Here is a 13,952-nt window from a genome sequence, read left to right on the forward strand (position 1 = left end):
TACAAGTACCACACTCCCAGAGGGGAAAATTTTTTTTAAAGAGAAAGACTAAAGAAAAAAAAAAAAAGAAGTAAACAGAAGTGAGGTAACATGAATGAAGAGTGAGGTGGGAAGAGGAAACTTACATGCTTTAAGCCACATACAATATGCCATGTAATTTACTTAATCTCATCACAGTTCTAAGACAGAGGTATTATTATCCACAGTTTACAGAAAAGTAACCTGAAGTGTAAATATTAAGTAAACTCGACTAAAGGTAAATATATTGGAGAGCTAAGTAAGATTCAAACCTAACAAAGTCTTCTTTGGGGAAGTCTGGGCTTTTTGTCATATTTATCATCACATATGTAAACTAGAGGTTATAATAAAAATTGGCACTGTATTATTTGTAACTGAACAATAAACCATTTTTATTTATTACAAACCACCACACAATAAATCAATGATCTTGTGACTCCTTTAAATTATAATGTTATGTTTACCATCTGTCTTGCATAGTAGCATGTAAAGTTTATAAAGGTAGGTACTTTTCTTGTTTACCTCCATAGCCCTCGTACCTACAATAGAGTGGACACAGAGATAGTTTTTCAAAAATATTTGTTGGATAAAGAATAAAATGAAAGACAAAATAATGACTAACATTTCTCACTCTGTGTCAATCCTCTACTAATTGTTTGCTTTGTGCATTGCCTATTTAGTCTGAATAGCAACCCTGTTAGGCAATCACTGTTATAATTAGCATCATCATCTTTATTAATAGAGGAGGAAAATAAAGCACAGAAAAGTTAACTAATTTGCCTAAAGTCATATTGCTAAATAAATGGTAGAACTAAGAGTTAAATCCAAGCCATATGGCTGCAGAGTATAAATTCTTAATTTTTCAATTTGCAGAGAACTTGGCTCACAGACTAGAATATTTTGTAATCTAATTGACAATACCAATGTTTCAAAAGAAATATCAGACCAAAAGAGGTGACTATTCAGAAAGAAGCAAGATTTCAACATAGTGATTTGAAAGAAGTTAATTTTGATACTTGATAGTTTCCTACAAATTGTTGTCCTAGAGTTGCATTTGATCCTTATAATCTGTGATCTCCCTTGTGAGAAGTTCTACCTTCTTTTTCATTACTATCCTTAGTGTTATTTTTTTTTATTAGTCTCTCGAGGGGTTTTCCTATATTACAGCTCTTCTCAAAAAAGGGGAGGGGAGCTTTTGGATAGATTTATCATTTCCACTTTTTTTCCCCCTGTTTTATTAAGTTTTGTTTGTAAATTTTTATTTTTTATTTTTTTAAAATTTTATTTTATTATATTATGTTAATCACCATACAGTACATCCCCAGATTCCAATGTAAAGTTTGATGCTTCATTAGTTGCGTATAACACCCAGTGCACCATGCAATACGTGCCCTCCTTACTACCCATCACCAGTCTATCCCATTCCCCCACCCCCTCCCCTCTGAAGTCTTCAGTTTGTTTCTCATAGTCCATAGTCTCTCATGTTTCATTCCCCCTTCTGATTACCCCCCTTTTCTTTATCCCTTTCTTCCCCTACCGATCCTCCTAGTTCTTATGTTCCATAGATGAGAGAAATCATATGATAATTGTCTTTCTCTGCTTGACTTATTTCACTTAGCATTATCTCCTCCAGTGCCGTCCATGTTGCAGCAAATGTTGAGAATTCGTTCTTTCTGATAGCTGAGTAATATTCCATTGTATATATGGACCACAGCTTCTTAATCCAGTCATCTGTTGAAGGGCATCTCGGCTCCTTCCATGATTTGGCTATTGTGGACAATGCAGCTATGAACATTGGGGTGCATATGGCCCTTCTCTTTACTACGTCTGTATCTTTGGGGTAAACACCCAGTAGTGTAAACTTTTAAAGCTTATTTGGAATTTTCTAATTTCATGAAATAAGAACTAAATTCCTTACTACTTCCTCTTTCTTCTTTATTTCTAGCTCTAATTAATGCCCTTAAAATACTTTGTTTTCCTAAAAACTTAGATTTTGACATGAAATGTTCTTTTGTTTGGCTTCTAAATAATTTTTTTCTTTACTTTTCTTCTTTAAGCCAACAGCTATCCAGGTGTGTATTCCCTGCATACCTAGTCATTAGATATTTGTGTTCAATTTTTGTTATTTATTTACAATTTTTATTACGACAAGAGAACATGACATGTAATTCTCTAGTTATGGAGACTTTGGCAGCCAATTACTTGATCCATGTAAATATTAACAAAAAATATGAATTCTCTTGGGGAGAGATATATAGGTTGTTTTTGTTTTGGTTTTAAGATTTTATTTATTTATTCGACAGAGATAGAGACAGCCAGAGAGAGAGGGAACACAAGCAGGGGGAGTGGGAGAGGAAGAAACAGGCTCATAGCAGAGGAGCCTGATATGGGGCTCGATCCCACAACGCTGGGATCACGCCCTGAGCCGAAGGCAGACGCTTAACCACTGTGCCACCCAGGCGCCCCGTGATATATAGTTTTATACAGATACACAATACATGCATACATGTATACACATAATCAAGTTTATTTAATGTGTTATTCTAATCTGTGAAATGATTATATTTGTCATCTATATTTAATCAAGTCTATGTAAATATTTGCAACCATGTTCTGCCCATATATCTAGGATTTTTATATGCTTAGTTTCTGTGTTTTTATGGCTGGTAATCTTTATCAATTGTGAATATTATTAATTGACCTGTCTTTATTATGTTTTGTACTTTAAATTCCACTTTTATGATATTGCTATTATACTCCTGCTTTCTTTTAGTTTGCTTTTGCCTGCTCTTTGTGCATCCCTTTATTTTCAACTTTTCTTTTTTCACTTCATTAAGTACACTACTTATAAGTAACATATGTCTGGGTTTAAATTTTTAATCTCCTTTTACAGTCTCTTTCTTGAGAACATCCAGTCCATTCACTCTAAAAATACAATTATTAATGTACTTCATTGTTTTCTTTCCATATACTTTATTTTTATTACTTATTTTTCATTACTGCATTTTTTCCCACTTCCTTATTTTTCCTGGTTAAATTGTCATTTACTATTTGNCTAAAAATACAATTATTAATGTACTTCATTGTTTTCTTTCCATATACTTTATTTTTATTACTTACTTATTTTTCATTACTGCATTTTTTCCCACTTCCTTATTTTTCCTGGTTAAATTGTCATTTACTATTTGTTTTCATTAACTTGAACACTCTACTCAGTTTTGGCATTCCATAAGTGGATACCTTCTCTTTCACTATGCCCATAATTTGACTAATAAGACCCAACCATTTGCTCATAAAGATTAATTATTTTTTCCACTAGAGTGGAATCTAATCTCCTAAGTTATCCCTCAAACACTAAATGAAGACAGAACTACAAGAATACTTTTGTTCCTCCATCTCTATCCTCAAATTCCCAAATGTCAATGAGATAATGTATTAGTATTTATAAATTCCTTAAAATGTGTCTTTTTGAGAGGTCTTCATCAGCCCTTACACTATACGTACTTGGACAGTCTTTACCAATGTATTTATCTATATATCTACTCATTGATCACCATTGGTTCCTCTCTCTTCTGTTTCTCTTCTATTCTCTTCAGGACCATATTTTCATTTATATTTTGGTTTGGTTAGAGTATATATGCAGAATTTTCCTCAGATGAGTATGTAATATATCATCTGGATTCTTACAGATCATTAAATAACTTCTTTTTTTAAATTGCATAAATTTTTATAATGAATGACTTTTCTACCAGATTCTACACCTAAGACTATATCCTAAGGAAATAATATACATAATTATGTATAATATACAATATATAGTTACATATTATATACAACAAATACACGTATGACCTGTAATAAGTATATAAGTAAAAAATATATATTAATAATATATATACATATGTATATATGAATCATGCCCATTAATTGACATCTTTACATTAGTTGGTACATTAAAGTTTATATATATAATAACAATTATATATATAAGTATAAATATATAAACATATTACATAAATTATATATAATACATATATATATATGAAAAGTTAAGAAACTCAGTGACCAAAATCACAGGGAGCCTCCAGAGAATTTTCCTAACATCTCTCGCTGTGACCCATTGTTCAGGTGGCTATGCACTGATATCTCATAGGGACAAGGCATGGTGTCACCTTTAATGACTTGCTTCCTAAAGGTGAGGAGACAGGAACTCCTATACATTCTCAATGGACACACAAATTGGTGCATCCTCTGTGGAGGACAATTTGGCAATATTTATCAAAATCACCAAAGCATACTTCTAGGCAATTATCATCAGTTATGCTGGCACATGTATAAAGTGATCTACATATAAATTGATTCATTAAAGTATTGTCTGTATTAGCAGATGCAGAAACAATTTAAATTTCCAGGAAAAGGGGACATAGAAATAATAGAATACTATTCTGCTGTCAGAAAGAATATGGGGCTTTTTGTGCATTGATGCAGAAAGATCTTTAAGAAATATTAACTGGAGGGGCACCTAGGTGGCTCAGTCAATTAAGCGTCCAACTCTTGGTTTCAGCTCAGGTTGTGATCTCAGGGTCATGGGATCAAGCCCTGTGCTGGGCTCTGTGCTCAGTGTAGAGTCTGCTTCAGATTCTTTCTCCCTTTCCCTCCCCCCTGCCCCCCTCACTCACTCTCACACGTGCTCTCTCTAAAATAAATAAATAAATAAATAAATAAATAAATAAATAAATTTTTTAAAAAGAAATATTAATTGGAAAAGTAATGTTCAGAACAGTATATATGACACACTAACATTTGTGTAAAAAAGATTATATATGAATGTGATATATATACACACACACATTTTTGCTTACACATAGAATATCTCTAGAAAAAGAAACAAGAATAGTGATCTCCAGAAAAGGAAATGGATAGCTTATTCACAGGAGTGGAAGGTAGGTGGTATACTATACATCTTCTAGTACTTTTCAAAATTTTGGCACTTTATGAATATATTGCTTATTCATAAAATAAACAACATTTAAGCTTTGAGATTCATAGCCTTTCTCCTTTCACTTTTCTAGTGGTATACTACATCAAACTATCCCCGTCATAGGACACAATCCTGTATGTTTGAAAATTGTTCTAACTTGTTCAGTATTTCGCACTAAAGGGGAATTGAATATTCATAGATACTTTACGTAGAGTTGCATTCTCAATACTCAGGACTCTTTACATAGTATCATTAGGATTTCCAGGCCCATAATTATTTCCTGTCCCACCATCGAGCTGTAAACTATTCTTTGACCTGATTGAAGGTCTATACTTCTATCCAATGTCATTCCCTTTCCATTAAATGCATTATTGCTTTTATGAGCTAGTAAAATTCCTGGAACAAAATTACAGCTCAATAAAGGCTAGATATTATTGTTCCATTCTCATGGCCAAAGAGTCCTCCCTCTTCAGAATCTTTGTCTACCTAATTTATGAGGTACTTTGCTCTGAATCTGAGGTCCATCTTCTCATTTTCAGGACATAATTAGTCTCTTTGGGATCACCAAAGCTCAATCTGATTTTCCTATTCTAACCTCCTCTTTTCCCCAGCTTTTAAAATTCTTTAACTTTTTATAAGATTTGCATTTTATGGAATTTTTCAGATTTTCTGGGTTAGGTCTCAAACAACTTGAGATCCCAAAGGGTATTAAGTACACGAGGGGTTTTTTTGAATAATGGAGATTATATGCACACCTATAAAAAAATCATCTCTATAAAACCCATTGTTCCATTAGCTATCTCCATGCTACATGATATTCTATCAAGCATACTCCTAATATTGTCAAGAACACAGGCCTTGGAGGCAGGCTTAGGTCAAATACCATCTCTGCCCCTTATTAACTAGCTGGCCTGAGCATGTTTCTGATCATCACCATTCCTAGCTATAGAATGAAAATAAAAACACCAATATCATATTATTTGTTGATAAGATTAAATGAGCTAGTATATGTAATTCAATAGGTACAACAGTGGTTCCCATTGTTAGTGGTTTCCTTTATGCCTCTCTGTTAATTTCTTCCTTCTGTTAGACTCTTTTTACATTTCTGAAATGGTCATCATTTCTTTCTGCAAGATCAGGTATATGTAGCTTAAAAGCTTAATCAGACCACACATAGCATTCTGACAAATGGTATTATGTTCATCCTATATACAAATTCTAATACATTTTATCACACTCACTCTCATCCTCTAGAAACCAGCAAATTAGGTGCCAAAAAGGAAAAATCATCCAAAAGATCTGCCTTATATCAAATTCAATTCACTCCATAAAAGAAATAGGGTTGTAGTAAGATACCAGTGTATTCCTTGTCTTAAAACACATAACTTTTTTGACTAAGACTATTTTAACATTTTTAGCAATCTTCCTAACATAAAAAATAAAAGGAAAAGTAACTCACTTTTACAATTATAACCTAATGATTGAAAAGCAAATATTAAAAATAGTCAGCAATATTGCATCCAAACACACTAAAATAATGCCGAGCAGGTCTCTTTCTGGCTATGCACTGCTTCGGTAAATTATCTTTTTCAGATCTCAGGAAATTATAATGTTCAGGTTTTTTTTTTAAATCCAAATTGGTCATAGTAACCTCCTCATATGTAATCTCTGTATAAAGTCCCTAGAACAGTACCTGACACATAGTTCCCCTGGTTTTCAGTTGACTGAACCAAATGGAACTGAGTTGTTGCTAGGGGACCAAGGAAGACTTGTTTGTTATTAATTCTATACTACAGAACATACAGTCTATTATGTACCCTGTAGTGAGCCTCATTTAGTTCAAATAGGCAACGGTGACCAAATACTTTGTAATGTACTAAAAAGCTACGCATTAATAAAAAGTAATTCACACATGCTGGGCAAATTCCTTTCAGTTTGTTGCACAATGGCTTCTGCATACAGAAGTGCTCTTTTAGTTTCATAGCTTTTTTCCCCCATTACATCTCAGTGAACAGACCCTTAAATTCCATTTCTAACAGTCTCTCCTCAAAACATCCCATTTTCAGACTTGACACCTTTAACCCATCAGTCCAATTCTTGCTTATAGATGATGAGTTTATTTCCTGTCTTTGCGGTAACTTACCTTCAAACCAGAGACTGCCTGTTGTTCTAGGCTGCAACAACAACAGATAATTTCATCTTGCTTTTCTATTTGCAGCCAATCTTCATGACTCCTCATTAAGTAGCTGAGCCTCCAAAGAGGCAGTTACTGGTGAGTAATCATTTTGTCACAGAAATTCATTGATTGTTTGACATTTATAGAAACATAATTGTTACAAGTGTGATTATGAAGATAAATTCTTCTAGTTCAAATAAAGCACCGTTAGATTCCTCTAGTTCAAAAAAGGAAGAAAATTAATAGTTAGCAGAAATTTTAGGAATGGGGCAATTTGCCCATGAAGCCCAAGGCAGAAACACTGCCCCATTGTGGAGACCCACAAATACCTAAAGAATCTGCTCCATGCTTTAGGACACAATTTAAATGTTCTTAAGGACCTCTCTAAACCTCTGTATACGACTTTAAATTGCTTCATAAATGAAATATGTATAAAACATATGAGACTTCAGAAATAAAGCCCTCAAGACCTAATTACAGGAAGCCTATTACTCTGTTTCACACAAAAATCATAAAGGAACTCATGTATTGTCATCAAATTTCCCCAGCTGAATTCTCTCTCAATCTTTCCATCTCTCTTTTTCCCTCTCTCTTACACACATACAAACACACACACAAACACATACACAAGCACACACACATACACACAACCATTTTGAAAGTATGGATTATTTCTTATACAATTTTATGTTCACCTTATAATTTAGCTTATAGTAAAAGTTGACTTTTTAATAAACATATATTTACATTGTAAATATTTCAAAAGACATACACACTTATTGTGAAAGGAGGAAGAATTTTTTTTTTTTTAGCAAGGAAGGAAGGAGAAGGGAAAAGATATGGCAAGGAAGGAAAAGATATAGTTAGGTGATATATAAAGGTTTAAAAAACAAAGTTGAAAATAAATTATAATTAAACAACCTAGTGATAACAGTAGTTCAGAAAGGAGCCTGATTTTCATAATAAAACAATATAATAGGGGGGCTTGGGTGGCTGAGTGGGTTAATCTTAGTCCCGGTCTTGATCTCGGGGTCATGAGTTCAAGCCCACATTGGGCTCTGTGCTGGGCATGGAGCCTACTGAAAAAAAGAAAAAAAGGTAAAAAAAAAACAAGATAGTAACTCAAGCTAAAATCATTTGCTCCTCTGAGCATCCAATGAGACACCTCAAGACTAAATACTTTTGAATGATTTTTTTTCTTTTTCTTTATTTTTTAAATTTATTTTTTTCAAGATTTATTTATGTATTTTAGGGGGACAGAAGGAGAGGGAGAGAATCTCAAGCAGACACCCCACTGAGTGTGGAGCCAGACGTTGGGCTCAATCCCAGGACCCCAAATCACGACCTGAGCTGAATTCAACAGTCAGATGCGTAACCAACTCAGCTCCCTAGGCACCCCTTTAAATTTATTTTTAACAAAATAAGCTCAAATTATTTTGTCAAAATAGAATTCCAGAAGTAAAATTATTTTATCAAAATAAATGAAGATTTTTATGAATCTGAAAGGTAACGCTAATTTATGCTCCCACCAGTGTTATAGTGTTTTTGATTTTCTCTTGCTCTTATCATCATTGGATACTGACAAATAGTTTAGGTTTTTTTTTCTAATCTAAAGAGCTTAAAATATTATCTCATCATTGCTTTAAATGAAATGTTTAATTACTAGAGATACTTAACTTGTGTGTATGTCTTAAATACACGGTATCTTCTTTTATATGTGTTCTGTACTCATGTCTTTTACCCATGTTTCTATTCGGTGTTTTATATTTTCTAAAAACCTCTGTTGACATGACACTTATTGCACACCTACTCAATGAAGCTGATAGTAAAAATCTTTGCGACTATTAAAATGCCCAAGACAGTCTCTACCTGTCCAATAGGTAGTGAGAAAAAATGTCCATGTAATCAGATGATTTCAATAACAGGGGGTAAATGCTGCAATTAAATTATTGGTTTAGTGTGCTGTGGAAGTATAAGTGACAAGTAACTCAGAATCAAGACATAATTTCCAGGACAGGTATTGATAACGTATTTGCCCTGCAAATGTAAACACATGGGTACATCAAAGACAGGTGACTTGCCTTTCTTTTCCTCAGACCTTTATTCTATGACACTGAGAGGGAGAAAACACTCTTGGACTTTTCCTCTGGGAAGAAATACACATATTAAAATTTTTACTTGCTTTAATTAATTTTCTATCAAAAATTTATAAGTCTGATATAAGACCAGGACCTAGTTCAGTCATCCCAGAGAGCTTGGAAGTAGCTGGTTTTAAGCTTTGAGAAAAAAACAAAAGTAGAGTCTGAGTACCCAAGATGGCCTGTGGGTCAAACACAATATGCTTGACTCTAGAGATTTTCCACCTACCTGGAAATCTTAAGGAGAAAAAAGTCCTATGAGCATGTATATGGAAACTAATAGGTTTTTATAGCATATTTCACTAAGGTGTGAATGGGATACATCAACAGTTTTAGCCTTTACCATCAGATTTAATCTGTGAATAACTATGATTGAAGCTGGAGGTAATTAGAGTTTATGACTGATATTCCTGCCACTAAAATTAAAACTGAATTTGGAAAAGTGATATTAATATACCCCCAAATCCCAAAAACATTTAACTGTTATTTGCTTATGTAAAATATGTTAATGCCCAACATCCCCTGAATTCACTGCTCCATCAATTTAAAATTTACCCAGCCAAATGGATTTCCTAGAATGTGGCTCACTCCTGAACACACTTTCTCATTCCTGTTGGCCTGTAAATTAGAAATGTTCTTCAAATGGAGTAAAAATTTGAGAAGAAAGCCAAGGAAAATCAAGATAATGTCACATCTTGTCTGACATCCCCCGATCTTCTACACAGACCTCAGATTACTAAGGTCACAAAGCTATTAGTAACAGAGATGAGATATCAGTTCAGGTCTACACTAAAAATCAAGAACTTACATCTTCTTCAAAAGTTTTGGAAAAGTACTGGAATGACCTCAGGATATCAAAGAAATCTGGCTTCTTCTAAATGAGCATGGATATGACCCCATCCAACAGAACACTTGTCCACATTATTATTAGACCAGTAGACTCGTTTTCTAACCCAGTTTTAATTTTGCANCCCCAGACGTTGGGCTCAATCCCAGGACCCCAAATCACGACCTGAGCTGAATTCAACAGTCAGATGCGTAACCANTGTGGAGCCAGACGTTGGGCTCAATCCCAGGACCCCAAATCACGACCTGAGCTGAATTCAACAGTCAGATGCGTAACCAACTCAGCTCCCTAGGCACCCCTTTAAATTTATTTTTAACAAAATAAGCTCAAATTATTTTGTCAAAATAGAATTCCAGAAGTAAAATTATTTTATCAAAATAAATGAAGATTTTTATGAATCTGAAAGGTAACGCTAATTTATGCTCCCACCAGTGTTATAGTGTTTTTGATTTTCTCTTGCTCTTATCATCATTGGATACTGACAAATAGTTTAGGTTTTTTTTTCTAATCTAAAGAGCTTAAAATATTATCTCATCATTGCTTTAAATGAAATGTTTAATTACTAGAGATACTTAACTTGTGTGTATGTCTTAAATACACGGTATCTTCTTTTATATGTGTTCTGTACTCATGTCTTTTACCCATGTTTCTATTCGGTGTTTTATATTTTCTAAAAACCTCTGTTGACATGACACTTATTGCACACCTACTCAATGAAGCTGATAGTAAAAATCTTTGCGACTATTAAAATGCCCAAGACAGTCTCTACCTGTCCAATAGGTAGTGAGAAAAAATGTCCATGTAATCAGATGATTTCAATAACAGGGGGTAAATGCTGCAATTAAATTATTGGTTTAGTGTGCTGTGGAAGTATAAGTGACAAGTAACTCAGAATCAAGACATAATTTCCAGGACAGGTATTGATAACGTATTTGCCCTGCAAATGTAAACACATGGGTACATCAAAGACAGGTGACTTGCCTTTCTTTTCCTCAGACCTTTATTCTATGACACTGAGAGGGAGAAAACACTCTTGGACTTTTCCTCTGGGAAGAAATACACATATTAAAATTTTTACTTGCTTTAATTAATTTTCTATCAAAAATTTATAAGTCTGATATAAGACCAGGACCTAGTTCAGTCATCCCAGAGAGCTTGGAAGTAGCTGGTTTTAAGCTTTGAGAAAAAAACAAAAGTAGAGTCTGAGTACCCAAGATGGCCTGTGGGTCAAACACAATATGCTTGACTCTAGAGATTTTCCACCTACCTGGAAATCTTAAGGAGAAAAAAGTCCTATGAGCATGTATATGGAAACTAATAGGTTTTTATAGCATATTTCACTAAGGTGTGAATGGGATACATCAACAGTTTTAGCCTTTACCATCAGATTTAATCTGTGAATAACTATGATTGAAGCTGGAGGTAATTAGAGTTTATGACTGATATTCCTGCCACTAAAATTAAAACTGAATTTGGAAAAGTGATATTAATATACCCCCAAATCCCAAAAACATTTAACTGTTATTTGCTTATGTAAAATATGTTAATGCCCAACATCCCCTGAATTCACTGCTCCATCAATTTAAAATTTACCCAGCCAAATGGATTTCCTAGAATGTGGCTCACTCCTGAACACACTTTCTCATTCCTGTTGGCCTGTAAATTAGAAATGTTCTTCAAATGGAGTAAAAATTTGAGAAGAAAGCCAAGGAAAATCAAGATAATGTCACATCTTGTCTGACATCCCCCGATCTTCTACACAGACCTCAGATTACTAAGGTCACAAAGCTATTAGTAACAGAGATGAGATATCAGTTCAGGTCTACACTAAAAATCAAGAACTTACATCTTCTTCAAAAGTTTTGGAAAAGTACTGGAATGACCTCAGGATATCAAAGAAATCTGGCTTCTTCTAAATGAGCATGGATATGACCCCATCCAACAGAACACTTGTCCACATTATTATTAGACCAGTAGACTCGTTTTCTAACCCAGTTTTAATTTTGCAAAATTTTCTTTATGGTAGAGCTAACATGTATGCTGAAATAAAGAAAGGATATAAAACAAGGATATCCTAATTGGTTGCCTAGGCTCCACCCTTAAGGCTCATTACCCATTCCCTCAATAGTCCCAAATGCTCAGCACCCTTAGTTACACAGGCAAAATATTCTAAATATTGAACAAGAAAATAGTATCTAAAGACAGGAGGATTTTGAGATTAATGTGAAACTACAACACGAGGCTCTCCACTGGAGAATGTGGGTGTAGTGTTTGGGGGTTTTTCTGATTTGCTTTTTTCACAAAAAAAGAGCTTCTTATTTATTTTGAATGATTTGATGAAGTGATGCCTGTGAAATAGGACTATGTAAAAAAGTGAACATAAAATGACATATAATGCCCAATTCCAAAACGTCATATTCCATATACAGAATATGAAAGATATTGTTCAAAATGTTTGAAAGGAACCATCTCCTAGTGTTAGAGTAATAGGTAATCTCTATTTTCCTCACCCTACTGTCCTGTATCTTGCAAATTCTCCATGAGCATGCAATGACATTGTAAAGCTGTATGTCATCATAAATGATGAAAGTACAAAAAAGTAAAAGTAACCAAAATTCCAACATAATTCCGAAGTTTCAACGATGTCCAATGTGTTCACAATCCAACACCTTTTCCATTCACTTGCTAAAGAACCTTCTGTTAAATAGATGTTTTATTGCCTCCTTCACATCCTTGTTTCTGAGACTGTAGATTAAAGGATTCATCATAGGAGTCGTAACCCCATAGAACATAGATATAAGTTTGTCAGTTGCATCCAAGTCATCTGAATGAAAAGTCTCTTTAGACTTGGGCTTCATGTACATGAAGAGAATGGTTCCATAGAATATTATCACCACAGTCAGGTGGGCTGAGCAGGTGGAGAAGACTTTGCTTCTCCCCTCAGAAGTACGGATCTTGAGGATGCTAGAGATGATTAATGAGTAAGAGATGACAATCAAAAGCAGGGGCATCAAGGTGAACAATGTTGTGGCCACAAGCATGATGAACTCATTGCCTGAGATGTCAGCACAGGCCAATTTCATGACAGCCAGAATTTCACAGGAGAAATGATTGATGACATTATTCCTACAGAAAGGCAATTGTACCACAAATGCAGTTTGTACTGCGGAGTTGATAACCCCGGCAAACCAGGACACAGCTGCCATAGGCACAAAGGAATCCTTGTTCATGATAACAGGATATCTTAGGGGGTTGCAGATAGCCACATACCGGTCAAAGGCCATCATGCCCAGGAGCACACACTCTGTTGTCCCCATGGCCAAGCCAAGGAACATCTGTACTGCACAGCCAGAGAAGGAGATGGTCTTTTTCTCTGAGAGGAAGCTCACCACCGTGGAGGGAATGGAGGTGGTGGTGTAGCAGATGTCCAGAAAGGAGAGGTTCCCAAGGAAGAAGTACATAGGGGTATGAAGCTGGGAGTCCAAGATGCTGATTAAAATAAGGGTGCCATTGCCCAGAAGGATGACAACATACATTATTAAGATTAGCACAAAAAAGAGTAGCTCAAGCCTTGGGTAACCGGAAAGCCCCTTCAAAAAGAATTCCACTAGAATGGTTTGATTTTCCCATTCCATTTTACTGTTTCTCTTTTACCTGTAAGACATTAGAATTTTTTAGAACAAAATAGGTATCTCATTATGATTGCTTTCAAATGTGTACCAGTTTACAAGTACCACACTCCCAGAGGGGAAAATTTTTTTTAAAGAGAAAGACTAAAGAAAAAAAAAAAAA

At 34.5% G+C, this 13,952-nt stretch overlaps 1 protein-coding gene across 1 annotated transcript; it reads right to left on the minus strand.

Annotated features, from left to right (window-relative positions):
* Positions 1 to 12,838: 12,838 nt before the first annotated feature.
* LOC100478524 (olfactory receptor 13C9) lies at positions 12,839 to 13,795 on the minus strand. Its single transcript, XM_002929568.2, has one exon. The coding sequence runs from the start codon at positions 13,793 to 13,795 to the stop codon at positions 12,839 to 12,841; it is 957 nt and encodes a 318-aa protein (XP_002929614.2).
* Positions 13,796 to 13,952: the final 157 nt, after the last annotated feature.

Source organism: Ailuropoda melanoleuca, chromosome 7 (assembly GCF_002007445.2).
Source record: "Ailuropoda melanoleuca isolate Jingjing chromosome 7, ASM200744v2, whole genome shotgun sequence".
NCBI classification, from domain to species: Eukaryota; Metazoa; Chordata; class Mammalia; order Carnivora; family Ursidae; genus Ailuropoda; species Ailuropoda melanoleuca.

Coding starts and splice junctions, on each gene's coding strand:
- LOC100478524 (XM_002929568.2), bottom strand. CDS start 13,795: ATGGAATGGGAAAATCAAACCATTCTAGTGGAATTCTTTTTGAAGGGG.